At 41.8% G+C, this 22177-nt stretch overlaps 1 protein-coding gene across 2 annotated transcripts in view; it reads left to right on the top strand.

The window, feature by feature from the left end:
* dcc (DCC netrin 1 receptor) overlaps window positions 1-22177 on the top strand; it is a 278014-nt gene that overhangs the window by 244747 nt on the left and 11090 nt on the right. For both annotated transcript variants that reach the window (XM_058057936.2, XM_078799161.1), the window contains exon 27: window positions 8078-8389. In XM_058057936.2, coding sequence (XP_057913919.2) covers window positions 8078-8389 — 312 coding nt within the window. The remainder of the gene's footprint in view (window positions 1-8077; window positions 8390-22177) is intronic.

The raw sequence follows: 22177 nt of genomic DNA, 5'->3' as shown, positions 1-22177 counted from the left end.
TTTCTAAAACTTCTGCCACTTCACTGCGGATATTGTTGATTTTTGTAGCCTTAAGCTGTTCCGGGTCTGCCTTAACCGGGTCTGTTCGAACCTGTGGGTGTGCTTGTATTGGACACCTCCCAACACCGGCCGGATCATCGTCCGGGTGTTCCCGCTGTCTTGTTCCACGACAATCCAACATCCCTTGGTCCTGTCTCTCCCTGCCATGCTGTGGACCTTCCTAGCTGTCCCGGTTCTCCACCTCTGTGTTCACGCTAACGTTACTAGTCCACAGCCGGCAGCTAACGTTAGCATCAGGATCTTGCAACTGCTGAAACTCAACTGCTCCAGCACTCCAGCGTGTCTTCCAACCATCAAACAACTTGAACTCAGCTCCAATACATTCACAGGAGTTCTCGGAGGAAAGTTGAAAGTTCTCTCTGGGACCAAATAACTCTGGGAACATTGCGAGAGCTTGTGACACCAGGCAACACAGGAAAGTGGATTTCAGTGTGCTCCGGCCCCTACTGAGACATACAACATGAACCACTGTCAAAATTGAACTTTTTAATGCACAATCCCTCACAAATAAATCCGGTCTCATCCATGACCACATTCCGGATAAAGGAATTGACATCATGTGTCTCAGTGAGACCTGGCATCAACCTGAGGTCTACTCTGCCCTGAATGAAGCCTGTCCCCCCGGCTACATCTATCATGAGAAAGCCCGCAGCACCGGCCGTGGTGGTGGTCTGGCCATTTTACACCGTGATGTAAAATGGAACTGATCCCCCTACCCCTGCCAAAATTTTCCTCATTTGAGTGACTTGCTGCTATGTGCGACCCCCCGGTTCCATGACAATACTGGTCATTTACCGACCTCCCAAACCAAACTCAGCTGCCCTTGCCCCTGAGTTGCATGACCTCCTTACCACACTCTGCCCAACATCCACCAACATGGTTATTTTGGGAGACATGAATATTCACGTGGACACTCCCTCATGCCACTCTGCATCTGAGTTGCTACAACTGATGGACAGTGTCAATCTAACACAGCATGTGGATGTACCTACACACTCCAGGGGGCACACCCTCGACCTAGTCATTACTGACTCCGCTGCCCCCATTACCAACCTGCTGGTGTACGACCTGGGTGTGTCGGACCACATGGCTGTGTCCATGGAGATGCTATTCCCCTCTCCTCATTCTAAGCCCAAGCACCAGATCTGAACATCAAGAACATCAACCAGGATGCCTTGGCCTTGGACCTCCAACATCTGACCCCTCTATCCCTCTCAACAGTTGGTGACTCAGTGCATTTCTACAACACAACCCTGAGTGGTCTCCTGGATGTCCATGTCCCTTTGAAGACCAGGTCAGTCAGGACTAACCGTGCACAGGGTGGCCTACAGAGAACACCAAAAGGCCTACTTCAAAGCCCTTAAGGATGCACGGTCAAAGTTCTATTCCAGAATTCCATCAGACCACACTATCCTCCTGGATCGTCTGCACTCCACCGTTGGTCTCTGTGACCTGGCCAACCCAGCCTGTCTCATGTGGTGTCCCACAGGGATCCGTCATTGGCCCCCTCTTATTCGCCCTATACTTGCTCCCCTTCGGCCGTGTCATCAGCAGGCACGGCATGTCATTTCACTGCTATGCTGATGACACGCAGCTCTACATCAGGACAGAGCCGATGCCTCCCACAGCCCTGTCATCATCTCCATTACCAGCCGCACTGTCAGCCTGTCTGGAGGAGACTAAGGCGTGAATGAACCACAACTTCCTAAAACTCAACAGCTCCAAAACCAAAGCCATGCTGGTCAGTACTCCGCATCAAGTACGATCATCCCCCATAACCTCTATCACCTTCCACTATCCACGGCAGTCACCAACCAGGGTGTGAGAATGGACTCCCACATGACATTTGACACCCACATCAAGCATCTGTGTAAGAACTCCTACTACCACCTTAGGAACATTGCCAAGCTCCGCCCCACACTTTCTCTGCCCGATGCTGGAAAACTGGTACACGCCTTTGTCTCCTCCAGGCTAGATTATTGTAATGCGCTCCTCATCGGGATCCCGAGCAAGAGCATTCACAAGCTCCAATACATCCAGAACAGCGCTGCTAAGATCGCCCTCCTCACCCACCAGTGTGTACACGGTAACGCTCCAGCCTACTTAAAGGAACTCCTCCTCCCCCAGACCTCCTCACGCACCCTCCGCTCTAGCACAGCCAACCTCCTCAGGGTCCCCAGAATCAAGCTACACACCATGGGCGATCGAGCCTTCTGCTCAGCTGCTCTTAGTCTGTGGAATGCTCTTCCCAACCATCTGAGAGCGCCACACACTGGATCCCTTTAAACGGAGCCTAAAGACTTACCTTTTTAGAAAGGCCTTTTCATAGCCTTTTTTTAATATATATACCTTTTGTTGTGTTGTGTTGTTTTTTGCCTCACTGTAGGATTTATGCTTTCTTTGTAGCACTTTGACATTTCTGTAATGTAAAGTGCAATATAAATAAAATTATGATTATTATTATTATATCGCTAAATAATGAACAATACATATAGCAACTTGTCATCAATTCAAGTCAATTTCAGACTTTAAACAATGTTCAGATTTAAGCTCCGCCCACTTCTGGTTTATGCCCCACCCATTCCACACAGATACAGATAATTTAGATGGGTGAACTGATACAGATAGTATCATCCCTACTTTCTAGATCTTCCAGACTCTGCATCATTCTGCAGTGTCTCATAGGGTTGCCTGCTTCTCGCCCTAACGGTCTGAGTAATTTACTCCACCCCTAGCCCTCCTCCAGGTGCGCCTCCCACCGAGCCCACTCGGCTTGGTTACACTCCCAAGAGCTCCGAGGACTTCCGGGCAGCTGCCGAACCCCACTTTCTAATGTTGTTGGGACAGGAGTTGATAGTAAATGGAGGTTTATATTTTTCAAATGTCCGCTTATAACATACAGCCAGATGAAAAGAGTTTACTGAGTGCAGGCAATCTTGGGACAACATCGGTAGGAAATGGGGTACCCGTGTTTTAAAAACGTGGGTAGACACGCTGATTGTGGTGGAAAAAGGCTGTTAGCAGCTCCACATATCGGAAAGCTTGTCAATTAGGACACAGTTAGGACAACGATAAATTGTTACTTACAGCTAACTCTTCTGAATCTTCATCCCGGCCAAGTGATGGCGGAAAGGCGTCGGTTTGGCAGATAGTCCAGCTTCATATTGGCACATGTTAATGAACAGTCCTGCTGGAAGTGCCATTGACATATTTTCTCCTGCCTTTGTTTTGCATCTATATTCATGTGTAAGCATTTACAGTATTTCACATGCTTGGTTGCACCGTGAGTATGCACATTTTTACTTCAGGTTCTCTTCAAGTCTTAGGGGCTATTTTTCCTGTCATTATTATATTTGCCCTAACGAAAATGAACGAAATAGCTGAATAATAGCTGAAGTAATTACGCCCACAAACTGCTGCTGGGATTGGTCAGCAGGCATGAGACTATGTTGTTTTATTTCCCATTCCCTTTAACCAGCCCTTCACGTCGACCTTACTTCCTCTACGTGCTGGCCACAGCCATCACATTTCCCCAGAATTGCAGAGTCCCACTTTAGAGAAACAAGGGAGACCTTCAGGCCCACCCCCACACCGCCTTGTCTTCATCCTTGCATCCATGTAATGTTGGCGTTCAGTCAAATTCTTGGAGGACTGATTACCGGCAGTGAAATGCAGTTAATGTTTTTTTGTCAGAGCATCAGATCTCACTAGCCTTTTAGAATGATGAATGAAGCTACTTGTGTGCTTATGTGATGTTTGGGTGAATATTTTCACTTAGTTTTCTTTGAGTTTGCCGCTAGGCGGGGCGGGATATATGGGTTTTCTCAGCCACACCTCATTAATCGTTCATATTGGCACCTTAATGATGAGGATGACATTATACACACTCAGTGAATACACTTCAATTAGTAAATTAGTTTCTGTCTAATTTCACCAAAGTTTAATTGCATTAAGTGTATTAAAAACAGCTAGAGTAGGTGAGTGTGTGGTTTGTGTTATACCGAGGATGTATCGTTGATTCATTTGTCTACTTGGAGTAGAACCTTTGACTTCAGAGATGTCCCATTTGTAATTGATGAAGGAAAATACCTGTCACACAAACACTTTGTTCCATTGAGCTGGACTGAGCTGGGTCAGGAAAAAGATTGTTGACAAGACTGGATTGGAAAGCGTGGCTATCAAGAAGAAGCTGAGTCAGAAAGAGACCAGACAAGATTGATACCTGCACAAGACTGCAATGGACCACAACAGCACCAAGACGTTTGGTGAGCTAAATCTAAGATAACAGTCAATCATCTTACATGCAAGATTTCACCTGGTGGTGTAAGGATGACGACAAGGGAGGAGCTGGTTTATGATGTCAAGAGAGTTGGGAGCACAGTCAGCAAGAAGAGATCCGACAGTGCCGGCAAAGTCCCCCTGCTCTAGGAGGCATACCTACAGACCTGTGTATTGTGAACTACATCATTGTTCTGTTGAAAAAGCCTACCATTACGACACAGACGAGGGCCTTCAGTCAAGAGGACTCTGCAACATCTCTTTGTCACCATCTGCCGTTTGACGCCCCTGCACAACCTGGAACTCAATTGTTCCATTGAAGGAAAAAGCCCCCCAGGTCATGATGGCACTTCCTCCACTGTGCTGTTTGTTACCTCGGGTGCCATGCCAGTAACATTGGAAGCCATCAAGACTGTCAAGGTTATATTTTTTGAAGCTTTCATTGAAGGAGATGAGGCCAAGCTTTCATCCGGGCCCGGGATCGTTCTGTGTCCAATGTATATTCTGTACAGTATTTCAGTGACTTTAAATGCAGTGTGTGTTCATATTAATAGGGCCTATTACATCATGCATCATTACTAGAGGTATAGGAGTCAAGCTTGAATTAATTTTCATTAGGATAACAGAAATGTCATCTCAATTAGATGTTGAAGGTTGCAGGATGTCTTTTAGCTCCATGGAATGACTTTGAGAGGTTTTTCCATTGCTTCCGCTGGCATCAAAAATTTATTCATGCTGCATTATACCTGCGTAACCTTCTTGTATGAATTTCGAGTACAGTTTAAGTATAAATGGCTCATGAATGTTTGAAGGTGCTGTTTGAAGTAAAGTTCCGTTTTCAACTCCACAAATAAGCATTATTTGCAAATAAGCCCCAAATCAACACGTCGGTGTGTATTATTCAAAATGTACAGCACCTTATTAACGCTTGAACCCTTTGGAGTTATTGGTTTTCACTTCTATTCATGCCAAACAACACACACTCAACATCAGCCTTTTTAAATTGACTCACAAACCCATCACACACATATACAGTTACAGTGTAACCTTTGTTATTGTCTGCCCAAGGTAGCATGTTCTTTGGTTAACGTTGAAAATTCACAGAACAAATTTAGACTTATGACACCCCTGTATACAATGTACAGTTGTCCCTCGTCACTTTACGGTTCGAACTTTACGGCTACACTCTAGCACGTTTTTTCAAACATATATGAATTAATAAATCATGTTGTTTCATGGTTGAATATTGCCTGTTATTAATTATTTTGAAAAATGCAGATTTAAGCATTTTTGGTCTAAATTAAGCATTTTTCTGTCTTTTTCTGTTGTTCACTGGAAAGGCAAGCCGTCTTCTGTTGATACTCAAGTTTTGAACTATTTTCCATGCTTTCCTGACGACACTCGCTGACAGCCTCAAGTTGATCTCTGAGAGGCAAGAGGTACAGACTCTCTTACAACTGCTGACAAGCTAACTGGCCAACGGTTGAAGTTCAAAGCGGTTGCCTAGCAACAAAAACCAAAATGACATCGATCCTTATAACCCAATATCATATGGCACCTGAAAGGATGTAAATCTGGGCTTACAATTAGATGCAGAGGTACAGAAAGTTTGGTTGTTAATTAGCGCCCTGAAGGAGGAGATGAAAGAGCAACAGCAGAAATCTGTAACACAAATAAGACAAGATCTAAAAGGCTTGCAAACACAGAACAACAGCCTCAAGGAGGGCTTCCTGGAAATCTATGAAGGGGTCACAAACCTTGTGGAAAATAGCACTGTGCACGGAGAACAAGGCACAATGGGATGATATCAAGGTACTACAAGATGATAATGCTGCCTTTCGCACCACTCGAGGAAAAGAAAGCAAGAAAAAAAAAATCATTGCGCAAATAAAAATATACAAATGACAAGATGGATGAGAATGCACAAATGAATGATATGGTCTCTACGGGCCTCTAAATTATACGCAGCACAAATGCAAGGGCAGTCCAGAACAGAGAAGAACCAGATCAAATGGATGTTCCTTCAACATGAGGAAGCAGCGAAGGATTCAAGGCACTTGGAGCAAAATTTTAACGGCAAAATTTACATCAACCTAAATGGAGGACCAGAAGAGGCAAGAGAGCTTATTGACAAAGATATCAAGGATTTGGATAAATATCAAACATGACCATGACGGCAAGGAAAATGGAGGATACAAACCACAAACAAAGAACGATGCAGTTGCAAGGGCCTGCTCAACATGAAGTACTGGAATTAGGAAACATGTATCTACATTCAAAGACACTCACAGTACCACACGGATGACAGCAGAGCAGAAAGTCCTGGAAGAGGAAACCTTCCGTTTATAAAGACCACAAGAAACAAAATGTATTTGCAATAGATGTGAAATGAAGAGGAAGTAGGATTGATCCTACTCCTTTTTGGACATGGTGGATTGTGAATTGGAACATGAAGTATTCCGATGTATCCTGAATGCCTGTTCAAAATAAATGAAACCACAACTATAAAAATTGATAAATTAACAAAAGTGTAAATATGTGGCATTCAAAGGAGACATTCAAAGACGTTGAAGATATGTAGTATTCTACACCGGTCACTATGTGGCAGTACTGCATTGTTACTGCAATGTTGGTGAGACGTACACACACCAGAAACGGCCTTTTATGGAAGGTTTGAATTACCTTATTACAGGTAAAATAAAAATAGAATAAAAATCCCAATAAAAACATGGGGTAAAACCTGAAACTCTGAACCCCTGACATGACTTCCTGTCGCCCCTCCAATCAGCTCCCTAGGGAACACATAAACAACAACACACATAAGCATGAACTTTATTTATGTTTTAAATGGCTTCTTTTCTTTTATTGTGTCTACTATATTGGTAATAGGAGCGTAAAGGTGACTACAGGGGAGTTAGTTCATGTATATTTAATAGTGTGTCAGGTTCAAACTCCTGTCACACTTGTAAAAACACTAAAATACAGAAATACAGAAGAGACAGACAACAATATTTAAAGTTACTCGCAGCGAGGAGAGTGAAACCACATACCCAGTGACTTGCCGCTCCACTCTGAATATGCAGTTCACGCTCCTCTCTTTTTATTCTTTTTCGGGGGTCCCTACTACATGGTTGTGCAACTCTAAGGGGCGATGGGGGGACAGGCAGTTGCACAAGCTGTATTTGTTTGTCTATGTGTGTGTGTATGTATATGTGAGAGTAATTACTTTTATTGTTTTATGAGTTCTTATCTTGACACATTTTTGCAGGATTAACATGAGCATCTGCAGGGTTGCTGTTGGCGCATCCAGGCACCTCCAGGACCTGGGGGTAGCTGGGGGTCTCTGATCAGGGTCACAGGAAAATTTCTTCTTCAGCACATTGAGACACTTTCTATTGTCTGAGCAAATTGATATAAGGGCAATAACTAACACTATATTCATTCTATCTACATTTTATTCTAACATAGTGTTAAACCCCCTATTTAAAAGGTAAACATGCTCTAACTACAAAAGTATTGTATTATTAAATAAGGAATCCTACTTTTTGCTAATGTACTTAACACGGTTTGGAACTAGTTAACCACGACAAACAAGCAATTACTGGAAATGTACACATAAATATCTATACAGATGCAGCTCAGTAAATTAGATATTGTTACTTTGCTCTCGTTGTAGCTCATCTTCCTTTCCTGATTTCAATGAACTCTGATGTTGGTTTTGCATGTCCTTCCTCTGCAGTCATACCCACAGATGGCTCCACCAATCCTCTTCTTCAGCAGCAGTCGCCACCACAACAGCCTCCTCCCCTCCTGCCTGGCTCTTCCGTCCCTCCTGGGGAGCATGTTCCAGGCATGGGCCCTGTTCCCGGGGCCCCCGCTACTGCTGCGACTGCTGTCACCTCAGAGGAAGGTCAGGTGGGTGCAAGTCGGAACATACCCACTGCGTGCGTCCGGCCGACCCACCCACTACGAAGCTTCACCAACCCACTTTTACCACCGCCCATGGGGACCATCGACCCCAAGGTGTACACCTCCATGATGCCACAGTCCAGTGAGTACTGCTCTTATGTTCAGTTTTTCAACATTGAAAGTATTTTAGCAGAGAGCTTGTCATTTGGAAATGTGCATTTGATTTCGGCCAGTGTGAGGAAGTGTGCTACACTGAAGTCACACAGTGAAAGAGGCGGAGCTTTGCACTGAATGCAATAATATGCATATTAATTCAGTGTATGTGCCTGTGCACATACAGTTGTGGTACAGGCGACTCTTTGCCTTGGAGTCACATGGTCAAGGAAAACATGCATTTTGGTTGGAATTTTGCCACGGTCTTTGAGGCTTGAACATCTATTTTTAACACATCTGCATTTTAAAGATATAAAAACAACTAAAAAGAGACTGCTAAGAATGTAATCAATGGGTTGCAAATATTCCACCTATGAAGCCTCCAAAAATGCCCCATTTGCATGATATGACTTGCAAATTGACCAAGCAATAGTGACATTGTTATTATTGTTGTTATTAACATTGGTCACAAGTATTATGTTTAACCACACAACTTTACTCACAACTAAAAATGCCAGGTCTGCCAGCCATGACGGGTGTAGTGGAAAATATACGTTAGGACCGGCAGAGAGAAGAAATAAACTTCTCAACGACAGTTCTGTCTTTTTTTGGGGTATTTATTCTCTAGAGAGGAAGACAGACAGTAATATCAGACAGTTGTGTGCTGGTATAGTTAATTTTCAAGCAGCTAAAATACATTATTATTTTCACATTATTTAAAAAAAAACCTTAAACTGTATTATGGAAAGCAGGAAGTGAACAAATGTAACATTTACTGATTGTAAAAGTACCAGATTGAGGAGTAGGATTTAATAAGCTTTGCTTCTTCCTACTCCTTTTGGACATGTGGAACTGGGAACTGATTATGGGATGCATTCAATTGTAATCTGATGCATGTTCAAATGAAATAAAACCATTACCATTACCATTACAGTTGAGCGTCGGGCCTTAAGTGCCCCCCCCCCCCCCCCAAAAAAAGGACAAGACATAAGGATAGTTATACAAACATTATCAGGACTTTATCAGGTGCAAGGACGTATCCTGGATTAATCAGAACTTGTTTTGAAGATGGAGGGGTTCAAGTCACAAGCAAATAGTCACAACAAAGCAGAGGTTGTTCTGCTAGGCAATTGGTTTGACCTTAATTAGCACATTATGAGAAATGCTGTATTTGTTCAAATCAAATGACTTCATGATAAAAAAAAGATTTCCCATCACAAGGGTTGCTGAGCTCAGGCAGCACTCTGTCCTTTTCTGACATAAACTTGTCGGTATCTGATCTCAGGGAATAAACCCACTGCAGCACAGAGACTGCGACTGAGCCAGTGTAATTCAGAATGGTGCAGTAGGTCACTGTTTTCAGCATCAACAACAGAGAGGAACGCTTGAAAATGCTTGATATGCTGCAATAGAACCCTTGTGTCTGAATTATGTTGACAGTGTTCCCTACATCGCCAAGATGGACTGTCTTGGCACAGAGGGCTTCTTAGTGGATGATGCAGTGCATTTTTACAACATCACCTCAGCTCTCGCACACATTGGAGTATATTATACATGCCTTTGCACGCTGCTCTCATTGCTGAAGCCCAACCTGTTGTAATTCCACACAGCTTGAATCCAGCCTGGTCAGTTGTATTAGACATAGCTTGAAAAATGTCCATATTAGAATTATTGTCCCTTTTAAACTCCAAAGATCAAGCGGTGGAAAAATCAACTCCTTGCAAAAGAATTAAGCACAAGCTTGAAGAAAGTCTTCAATTCGCCACACAATCGTATTTGTGGACATTGATGAAATCCTGCATTTATGCTTGGCACTTATACTCACGACTTCAGTGAGGTTTGATGAAGTTACTGTCTGAGTTTAGCTACCTCATCACTGGCTCTTGTTGAGCATTGCATTTTGTTTATCTTTTTTTAGCGTGAGAAAAAAAATGTTGCTGCCTGAGCAAAACTAACCTTCTCTACCGGCTCCACTTCAGTGTAGGGGCGTGAAGGCTTGGTGTTTTGTTTTAAATTCCGTCACGGCCACACTGCATCAAACACACACACTTACACTTTGTTTCTATGAAAAAATATAGATTTTTCCACTGTTTCTGAAATGTTATGCCCTCTCTTGCATTCTTTCTGCCATTTCTCGTTACCCTGAACAATTTTTATTCTGTGATTACTTTCCCCGTGGAGATTGTGGAGACACTGATGTGTTCAAGACCGGGGGTCGGCGACCTTTACCATCAAAAGATCCATTTTGCGTCCCTTCTCGTAATGAAAGCTACTGTTGAGACACAAAATCTTACAGCTTAATTCTTTTAAACATTTTTAATTTTTTTAAATTTGACCTGTTCCAACGACAAAATAACTAACAGAAGCGCAGCATGCAGGTGTAGACTTAGAGGATGAGCGAGTACACTACTATCTGTGTTTGTTTACCCATCTAAATTAGCTGTATCCATATCAGTTCTCGGAGTGGGCAGGGCATAGACCGGAAGAGGGCGTGGTTGACCGGAAATAGCCGCTGCTTAAATCAGTCCATCAGTTTAAGAATGAAGTTGACCAGCTTGCTGTTGTATGGACACCAGTGCTTTAAAGCATAGACAATCTGCCATTTTCTGTTTGCAGCATGGACATGGGGAGAGCCAATTTGTTTTTGGAACAAATCCATCTCGCCTAATGCACATTGCACATCTGCCTGCAGATGTTTGCTGTAGAAATAGGAAATGAGCAGATGCTCCCACAATTTGAAGACCGCCAGGTTATTTTGTTTTGTCATTTGTGTCTTTGTTTAAGCTGCATTTCAATATTCTCTCTTTACTGTTAAACACAATAACCAGTTATTGGGTAATGCTAAATGTGCCCTGAGGTTCTACATTGTGTGTTTGTATCTCTGTGTACGTATGTGTACAAGCAAGGCGTGCATCTGTTGTCGACTAACTATAGTTTTCCAACATTTAACATCATTTAGTGTTGCATAAGTTCCTGTGACAAGAATATGTTTTGCGAATTATAACAATTGTTGTCACTTGGGTTTGAATAAGTGATAAATATGTGATAAATAAGATAGTTTGATGATAATAGATTGTCCTTGAACCTAAGTAAAACTAAATGGATATTGAATGGAAATTGAATCAATTTCTGGGGATCACAATAGATGAAAATATGAGCTGGAAACCTCATATTACAAATATACAACATAAGGTGGCCAGAAATATTTCAGTATTGAACAAAGCAAAATTTGTTCTCAATCAGAAATCACTCCACACTCTTTATTGCTCTCTGGTTCTACCATATCTTACTTATTGTGTGGAAATATGGCCTAATAACTATAAAAGCAATCTTCACTCGCTAAATGTACTGCAAAAAAGGTCAGTAAGGATAATTTATAATGCCGCCTACAGAGAACATACTAACTCCTTATTTCTAAAATGACAAATACTTCAACTTGCTGATATAGTTCATCTTCAAAAAGCTAAAATAATGCATAAGGCTAAAAATAACCAATTAGCTAAAAATGTCATCCAATACTTCTCTACAAGAGAGGAGAAATATGATCTCAGGGAAGAAGTACATTTGAAACACTTCTATGCTAGGACTACGTTATGCTAGCCATAGCATTTCAGTATGTGGAATCAAACTATGGAATGGATTGAGTAAGGAAATCAAACAATGCACAACGATGAGCCAATTCAAGAAACAATACAAGCAGTTGATGTTTGCTAAATACAAGGATGAAGAGTCTTGAACCAGTCATGATGTGCTATATATATCACTATATTGACACTTACTATGGTACACATTATGGCATTGGATGCTCATATCACCTCCTACTTCAGTACGAGGTACATTATAAAAAAAACAACCTTAAACTGTATTATGGAAAGCAGGAAGTAAACAAATGTAACAGTTACTGATTGTAAAAGTACCAGATGAAGGGGTAGGATTTAATAAGCTTTGCTTCTTCCTACTCCTTTTGGACATGTGGAACTGGGAACTGATTATGGGATGCACTCAATTGTAATCTGATGCATGTTCAAATGTAATAAAGCCATTACCATTACCAAATATTTGAGTTTGATGGCGGTTGTAAATTGCCCTGTGCACAGGCAGTGGGGAACTGTTATGACAGTAGAGCAGGTTGTTCAGGTTGTCTCATCAATTCGTACTCGAAATCTACAAAGGACACTCGACTAAAGCTGTCCTACCTAATCTTTGAGCATGAACTGATCAAACCTGCTTGGATGAGAGGTGAAATGTCTTCTAAGACAACCTCGACTGTCTAGTTGTCATCCATTCAATGCCCCGAGAATACCTGCCAGAGTAATAATAATGATAATGGATTAGATTAGATTTGAAATGAACTCATTATTCATTCGCTTTTCAGTCATACACAGTGGTGGTTACCTACATCTGTATCCACAGCCGCCCTGGGGTAGACTGGTGGAATATGGCTGCCAATTTGCACTTACGACCATCACCAAACATTCATTGACATTCATACACCAGAACTGATCTAGATAAGATCTAGTTTTACATAGTAACAATGTTCGATGAACGGCTTTTCCTCTTTTTAACTGTAAACAGATCCATTGTATAAACAAGTACCCCAGTGACAGAAAAGAATTGATTTTCACGCTTTCATGAACCCTCAAATTCAGCGTACGAGTAAACACATTTCTCCCACAGTCTTCTACACTTCCTTATCATTCAGATATATTCCTTTAGCAGATAGCATTTTAATTGCTTTCTGTGTGTGTCTCTTGCAGTCATCATTTCTGATCGCCTGCAGCAGCACAAGCAGAAAACAAAATGATCTCTTGACCATGCGTGCCCTTGTTTGTAGGCGTATATGTGTTGTGAATTGCGTAGGTGTGTGTTACCAGTGTGTGTTGGGTTGTGTACCATTTTTTTATATTTACACACCCTGGAGGCCTCAAATCAACATTGATTTTCAACTCTGGGAAACCTTTTGCACAAAAAAAAGCAAGCCCAGCAAGCAAGCTCAGCTCCACTAACTTAAAAGGGAACTCCACTTTTTGGGGAATTTTGCCCATCATTCACAATCCTCATGTGAAACATGAACACGTATTTATTTATCTTTTCTGTGCACTATAACGCCAGAAAACGAGTTAATATTTCAGATTGATGACTATAAAAAATGTGTAATTGTATTGTTGTGTTGACATGAGAGGGAGAGGTCCTGGTGTTTTAACAGGACGAAGTCCAAAGTGTCCACTTGCATTGGGGCCATTTTTTCACATCCTAGTTTGTGCTGCTCTCTCCCGAGGCTTTCTGCCAACATTGGAAACAACATGCTAATTGGAGACACTTAAACAGTCTACAAATGTGAGTGTGAATGCTTCTTTCTATATACAGTATATTTTTGGCGATTACTCATATTTTTGATTTTCTGAGAAAAAACTTTTTTTTTTTGACAAGTCACAAATTTGCCGGGATCAATTGTATTTGTCATTGAATAAATAGAGGTGATGTACTCTCAGCATTATGTATTATCCAACTGTCCTATTCTGCAGTGTAATTTAGTAATTACTCCCCCTTATCTTCACCATCTGATATTTTTGTGTCAGTGTGACACAAAAATTTTGTGACACATTTTTTTTTCAACTGTGACGCAGACCTCTTTTTTCGTATGTGGTCACAAATCCGATAAGCGTCTCAAGCTACTGTGGTTTGTGCGTTGAAACGTACCAAACATCCGTGTTCTGACACAAAACCTTTTTTTTGTAACCACAAATGAATTAAATATGTGTGCATTTAGTAGTAGTTTAGGATTTCATTTGTCCTAATTAAATTACACAGCCTAAAATTCCACATTACTCAATCCACACAGGTATCATATCATTATAGTTGCAAATTACTTAGAGTCTCCAATGCAGAAGTGTATAGAAAGCATCCTCTAACATAAAATGTAGTATGTTCTGTATCATTTAGTTTGTATGCTTAACTGTGCCACAACCTGCTCCACTAAGTGAATTATTGCCACCAGTAGATGTCAATAAGCACCCCCACTTCAACATAAAAGCAGCATATGTTTAATGATATATATTTTTTTTTAATCTATAAGTGGCACCTGACCGGCCAACGAAAAAAAGTGTGGCTCCAGTAGCACGTGTCAGTGATTTCTACTTCCTGCTCTTTGTGTAATATCAAGAGTGTTGACATGTTTGGAGTTGCAACTGGCTGTCGGACCGATCCACTGAAGTGAAGCAAAGAAAAAGCAGGTTGTGGGTAAAACACAATGTGCTGCAGCAATACACTGCAGGTTACACAGCCACAGTGGGAAAAGCCATAAAAGAGCCTTTCATGGTGTCTGGCTCAGCCTCGGGGGGTTTGTCAGAGAAGGTGGGGGGAGATTGGCGGCTTGTCTGCTAAGGCAGGTGGATATATTTACCAGACACGTCGGACCGGAGTTGTGAAATGCCTGCCGGGGGTCACATCAGCGCTGTCTGTCTCTTCTCATGGGTTGAGGTGAAAGATTGAACGATATAAAGCGCCATGAGGTAAAGATGGAAGCGAAGGGGTTATTGATCCTGTGGACAGTTTGCAGAAAATACAGCTCAAGATTAAAAGTTTCTTTAAGGAGACATTGTGTCTCCGGAGGCAGTCTGTTATTTCTCCACTCCACAGAGTATAATAATAAAAAAAATAAAAAAATAATAATAACAATCACAATACATTGATTTATATAGCACTTTAAGACACTAAAAATGGACTACGTTTCTGTGCGCGAAAGATAACGGGTGCTTGATGAAAACTCGAGTGCTCAACAAAGATGTAAGTTTCCTGAAAGGGTGCTCGCCGAAGACTTAAGGTTCACTGCTCACTGGTGCTCAACAGAGACTACAGTTTCTTTTCCCTGACTAACGGGTTCTCGACAAAGACTTGCCTTTTACTGACTAACAGGTTCTCGACAAAGACTTGCCTTTTACTGACTGACGGGTTCTCGACAAAGACTAACAGGTTCTTGACAAAGACTTGTCTTTCACTGACTGACGGGTTCTCGACAAAGACTAACAGGTTCTCGACAAAGACTTGCCTTTCACTGACTGACGGGTTCTCGACAAAGACTAACAGGTTCTCGACAAAGACTTGCCTTTTACTGACTGACAGGTTCTCGAGAAAGACTAACAGGTTCTCGAAAAAGACTTGCCTTTCACTGACTGACGGGTTCTCGAGAAAGACTAACAGGTTCTTGACAAAGACTTGCCTTTCATTGACTGACGGGTTCTCGACAAAGACTTGCCTTTCACTGACTGACGGGTTCTCGACAAAGACTAACAGGTTCTTGACAAAGACTTGCCTTTTACTGACTGACGGGTTCTCGACAAAGACTAACAGGTTCTTGACAAAGACTTGCCTTTCACTGACTGACGGGTTCTCGAGAAAGACTAACAGGTTCTCGACAAAGACTTGCCTTTTACTGACTGACGGGTTCTCGAGAAAGACTAACAGGTTCTCGAAAAAGACTTGCCTTTCACTGACTGACGGGTTCTCGAGAAAGACTAACAGGTTCTTGACAAAGACTTGCCTTTCATTGACTGACGGGTTCTCGACAAAGACTTGCCTTTCACTGACTGACGGGTTCTCGACAAAGACTAACAGGTTCTTGACAAAGACTTGCCTTTTACTGACTGACGGGTTCTCGACAAAGACTAACAGGTTCTTGACAAAGACTTGCCTTTCACTGACTGACGGGTTCTCGAGAAAGACTAACAGGTTCTGGACAAAGACTTGCCTTTCACTGACTGACGGGTTCTCGAGAAAGACTAACAGGTTCTTGACGAAGACTTGCCTTTCACTGACTGACGGGTTCTTGACAAAGTCCAACAGGTTCTTGACAAAGACTTGCCTTTTACTGACTGATGGGTTCTCAACAAAGACTAACAGGGTCTCGACAAAGACTTGCCTTTCACTGACTGACGGGTTTTCGAGAAAGACTTAACAGGTTCTTGACAAAGACTTGCCTTTTACTGACTGATGGGTTCTCAACAAAGACTAACAGGTTCTCGACAAAGACTTGCCTTTCACTGACTGACGGGTTCTTGAGAAAGACTAACAGGTTCTTGACACAAAGACTTGCCTTTCACTGCCTAATGGGTGCTCAGCAAAGACATTTTCGCACCTTCAACGACTGTAAAAAGTGCCTCGCCATGTATATAATTCTAATTAAAAGAGGCAAGGCAACACATATATACATACGTAGGTATAAACACACACGCCATAATTTCCGGTGTATAAGTCACACCCACTAAATTTGGAGGGGACAAAATCATTATCTTGAAGTTTTTGATGGACGCCGTCTATAACACTGAAGTCTTCCAAAGGATCCGTTGCATGCCATGACGGACCTTTTCCATTTGAGCTGTGAAATGTGTAATAATCAATTCATATCCCACCATTTATGTCTTTATATGAGCTAATATTGGGCATGAGATGGCATATGCCAGGAGTGCCTATCATATTTTATTTAATAATTGCAAAACTGCCTACAGAATTTTTGCTATTTTCTGGTAAATACAAGAATATTGAAACACAATGACTGAATAAGTGAACGAGCCCTTAATGGACAATTGTCAGTAACAAAAACTCCAATTCCAATTATTTGTACATACAAACAAGCAATACCCCAGCAATGAGCTATTCTCATCTTGTTTGCACTGTGAGTTCTCTGTGTACCACACGCATGCTAATATGCATCCAAATATCATTTTCAGCAAGAAGATTGAGTGCCTAATCAAATTCTCTGATGTTGGCAGACCATACATCTGGGGATTGCTTTTATTTGAAGAATTTTAAGCAACCTTGCCACCAAACAGTACAGTTCAGTTGGCCATGATACTGTTCTGATTGATTAACCCTGATCAGCTTGTGTTTGATGCTTGTATTGATGGCTCTGACTAGGTAAATCGCATGGAATTATACCCAATTGTATATGTCAGGGATGTCCACAGTGCAGCCCGGGGGCCCTCGGTATTGGCCCTGGACATACAGTATTCTACAATAGAACAGTACACAGTAAAAGAATTGGAAATGGCCCAAATTCCCCCCAAAATGTTACCTGCAAACCAAAATGACGAGTCTTTGTGCATCGTACATTATAGGATTTTTGATAATTTCCATGTGTCCTGTTATGATGAACCATGAACAGTTTTTAAAGTATGCCCCCACGTCCTCATTCAACATTCATGGTCTGGCAAATTTGCAGATTTTTTATCTTTATTCTCTGGTTAGCCGAGTGTTGGCAAAGACAAAGACTAATGCATTGAGTGAGGATGACAGACTGGAAGCTATAAAAGAATCTTTGTTTTTCTTCTGTTAACCATGGTTACACAAAAGGGGCTTCACAGGCAAGGATATTGATTGCACCTAAATCAGCTACTCATCAGATAGCTAAGAACTTCAGGGAGAGCGTTCAATTGTTCTGTGGAAGGCTTCAGAGTGCCTAAGAAAGTCCAAGCAAGCGTCCAAAAGTTAGCTGTTTAAATTTAGCTCTGGGACCGCCAACACAGCGCTGGCTAAAGAATGGTAGCAAGCAGGTGTGCATCTGCAAGAGCAGTGACGCAAAGACGTTCGGAAGATTGTGCCGTGTCAAGAAGATCAATCCAATTTTACACTTAAAATAATGTACACCCATTTCCGGTTAAACCACCCCACTTTTCAGTTTATGATGCGTGTCTCCCTGAGAGTACAGATACGAATACAGATAATTGAGCTGGTGAACAGACAGTGGCGTACTAGCTCATCCCTACTCAACAACATCGGAGGAAAATCCCAAATGTGTCAAATCCAATTGGATAAAATCAGCAATTATTTCTGTTAGATCAATACCCCTCAATACCCAATACCCAATGTGCCTTGATCATTTAGTATTGTGTATCAGCATTCTGTATTTGACATTTTAGACAGTTAGACATGGTTTGAACCTAGGCCATATTCCCTCATTCATCCCGATCCCACAATTTAAGATCTCCAGAAACAATGTTGGCATGAGTCAGCATCCCTCACAGAGATGCATTAGTCCTTTGATGGAATCAAACAGAGGAAATTGCCGGTAACTCTTGAAATGGTGCATGAAGGAACATATTCTAACAGGAGTTACAGATTGAACCTCTTAAAGCCTGGGCTTTTGAGACTTATGAGAAAAACACATAAAAAAACACATCTGACCTTATCCACAAATCCAAGCCCTCCACATGCCAGCTGGACCCCATCCCCACAATCCTGGTCAAATCCTGCCTCTCCTCTCTGCTTCCTCTCATTTCTGCCATTATCCACTCTTCACTGTCTACCGGTATTGTCCCTCCAGCTTTCAAAACTGTTGCTGTCACCCCAATCCTGAAAAAACCTGGTTCAGATCCCAACAACTTCAATAACCTCCGCTCTATCTCCAACTTACCTTTCATTTCCAAAATTCTTGAAAAAATAGTCTCCTCCCAACTTCACGCACATCTCACTCTTAACAGTCTGTATGAACCCTTCCAGTCCGGCTTCCGTCCCCGTCACAGCACCGAAACTGCACTTACCAAAATCACCAATGATCTCCTCACTGCAGCTGACACCGGTTCACTTTCCATTCTCATCCTCCTTGACCTGAGTGTGACCTTTGACACCATCTCACACCCCATCCTCCTCAGTAGACTCTCCTCAACTGGCATCACCCACACCCCCCTCCACTGGTTCCACTCTTATCTTACAGACCGCACTCAGTTCATACAGCTTAAGTCTTTCTCCTCCGACCCCTCCCCAGTCACCACAGGTGTGCCCCAGGGTTCTGTCCTGGGGCCCCTTCTCTTCATAACCTACCTTCTCCCCCTTGGCCATATCTTCCGCAAATTTAACATTCACTTCCACTGCTTCACGGATGACACCCAGCTCTACCTTTCTTCCAAACCTAACTCCACACTCCCACCCCCTCCCGCTGCTAAGTTTGTTAGATTAGTGTTTGGTTTTGTGAAATTATTCATGGAATATGCTACACTCTGACTGCTTGGTTTGATTTCTAAAATTGATTTGGTTGCGCTTTTTGCTGACATTACTTCCGTTATGTGGATGCATCACATGTGTATGATGATGCAGGTGCCGCGTTGCGGTTACCATAGGAACACAGACGCAACCCTGCTGACCCCTGTACATGTGGCTGCAGGTTTTGAGATGTTCAGATTGAGATCTCCTTGCGACATATCTTCATCTGAGTCAAAGACACAAAGCGGGGAAGATTGCATTGGCATAGCAACCGAGTGCATATCCTCACTCCACGCTTGGATACATGGTTTGTATATCCGGTCTGTTGTGACATGAATTTGGTTGACCAGTTTAGATCCAGCTGTGCCTTGTTTTTTCTGCTGTAATTCATTGCTATCAAGACTGTCCCCAGTGTTTTGTTTCACAGGAGCACGAATGGATGTCTATTGATCAGATTGTGATTGAGTGCAGGACAAAGAGAGAAGGATTGTGTGTGTAAAAAGCCTAGGGATGTTGACACATCAGGAGATTGTTCAGGGAATTAGAAAGACAAAAAAAAAACACTTGTGTTTTTGTTTACTCCTGGTCTCGGTCCGTTTTTTGTGGGTTACATTTTGTCTCTTTCTTCTTCTCTTGAATATATCTCTGTTTTAAGTCCTGAAGGAACCACAAAACAATTTAAACCTACACCAAAATGTTCAGATCATTCGGAACACGATGGCTAGATATTGATGCATTACAATTCCACATTTTTGTATTGAATATTAATGGACTTTTTTTCTTTGATAAGTTCTTCATTTCACAAACGATTTAAAACATTCCAAATCTGGGCGATGTATAGTCCATGTCACAAATATTCCTGCTTTTTCTTCTGAAATTGCACAAATTAGAATTATTACTACTTCCACATTTATCAACAGATTCAACCCGTTCTAGTTTCATTTCCGCTTTTCCAGACCAAAACATTTTTCATTGAAATGAATGCCATTTTTCTCATTTCTCAAACCATTCCAGCATCAACACATCCAGGCTAATAATTATGTCCATCACCAAAATCACCAAAATTCCCACTTTAACAGCAATTCCACAGCATCAGCTGTTCAGCATTCACACGCACTTCTTTACACAACTGCCATCTGTTGTTAGTTCTATTACTACAATATTTCCTGTGTTGAGTCCATTTTTGTTAATGGTTGAATTGGTAGATAGTTCATCGGTCAAACAAATGACCGGAGGACTCAGACTCCAATCCGTTTCCTGTTTGACGGTCCACTTAGTCGCATATGAAGTTGTCATTTAGATCAATCAATGTCAACTGTGTGTAATCAGATCAAACTGACCCCGGAGGGACATGAGCGTTCAACAGCAGATAGTGAATGGTTTGGTGAATATGGAGTGACACATGGATAAATTATTAAATATATAATGGACAAAAAAGTACATATTTTAACAAGAAATTAAAACATTATGTAACTACATTTTGAAATCACTCATTTTTTTAGTTACTCAGTTACTTCCCAATTTTTCACTCCAACTCCAACTTTCAAATATCCAGCTCATTGCAGACATGATGGCTATATAGTTATACATAAAAAAAATTACATTTTTCATAACATTCCCATTGCAATGATTAAACATCTCGGTCCATTCAAACTAGAGCCTGACCGATATATCAGTGCAGTGAAAATACACCCAATATTATCTGATATATAGTGTCTGTATGTGCTGCCTGCACACCCCCCCAGCCCCTCACTCTGCATGCTCAGTCCGCTTCGGAGACGAAACGCTACAGAAACTGCATTTCTGTACACCATGGAAAACTGTAACTTTGTAAAACGATATAACACGACACTTAAGTGCCACGCTGTCAAGGACAACATTCAGCTTTTACAGAATGTATTACCATGCTTCATATTGCAGCACATTCATGTCATATAACTTGCATCTCTGAGTTAAAAAAAATAGATGCAACTGTTTATTCACACGTCCACCATTATCCAAGACGTGTATACGGTGTTTTAATGTGAAGTCAAGTGAAGACAATGCAGCTATACACAGCCTACCACTTCAAAAATCCTGAGCATTACGGAACAAAACATTGAGTGGTAAATAAAAAAAAATAATAATAATAATTTTTAAAAATCACACCTCGACCCAAGTGAAGGCCCTTACTGGTGCCGACTGCAGCACAATAACCATCAGACGGCATCGGTGGGAAAAGGATTTCAAGAGCAAATTCAAAGAACTCGTCTCCTTCAATGCCACGAAACTGCCCGTATGCCAGGGAGCATCAAACATGGGACATTGACAGGTGGAAAAAAGTTTTATTCTCTAAATGAGAAAAAATGTAACCTTAATGGTTTCCAACATTACTGGCATGACAAGGAGATTCTAACCGGCATAGTGAAGGGGGGTCCATCATGATCTGGGGTGCTTTTTCATTCAGTGGAACACTGAAGCTTTAGGTGGTGCGGGGTCGTTCAAGTAACCCCTACTGACTTATTAAAAATATCGTACAAATATTTCCTTATTAATATAAACCGCAATATCCAGTATTCATTCATTTTCTACCGCTTATCCTCAAAAGGTTTGCGGGGGTGCTGGAGCCTATCCCAGCTGTCTTCGGGTGAGAGGCGGAGTACACCCTGGACTGGTGGCCAGCCAATCACAGGGCACATATAGACAAATAACCATTCACACTCACATTCATACCTATGGACAATTTGGAGTCGCCAATTAACCTAGCATGTTTTTGGAACTCCACACTGAGATGGCTGAGGGTGGAATTGAACTCGAGTCCCCT

The sequence above is a fragment of the Doryrhamphus excisus genome, linkage group LG19 (genome assembly GCF_037039965.1).
Source record: "Doryrhamphus excisus strain RoL-2023G ecotype Guam linkage group LG19, RoL_Dexc_Guam_v1.1, whole genome shotgun sequence".
NCBI lineage: Eukaryota > Metazoa > Chordata > Actinopteri > Syngnathiformes > Syngnathidae > Doryrhamphus > Doryrhamphus excisus.
This window is presented reverse-complemented; position numbering and strand designations above follow the sequence as displayed.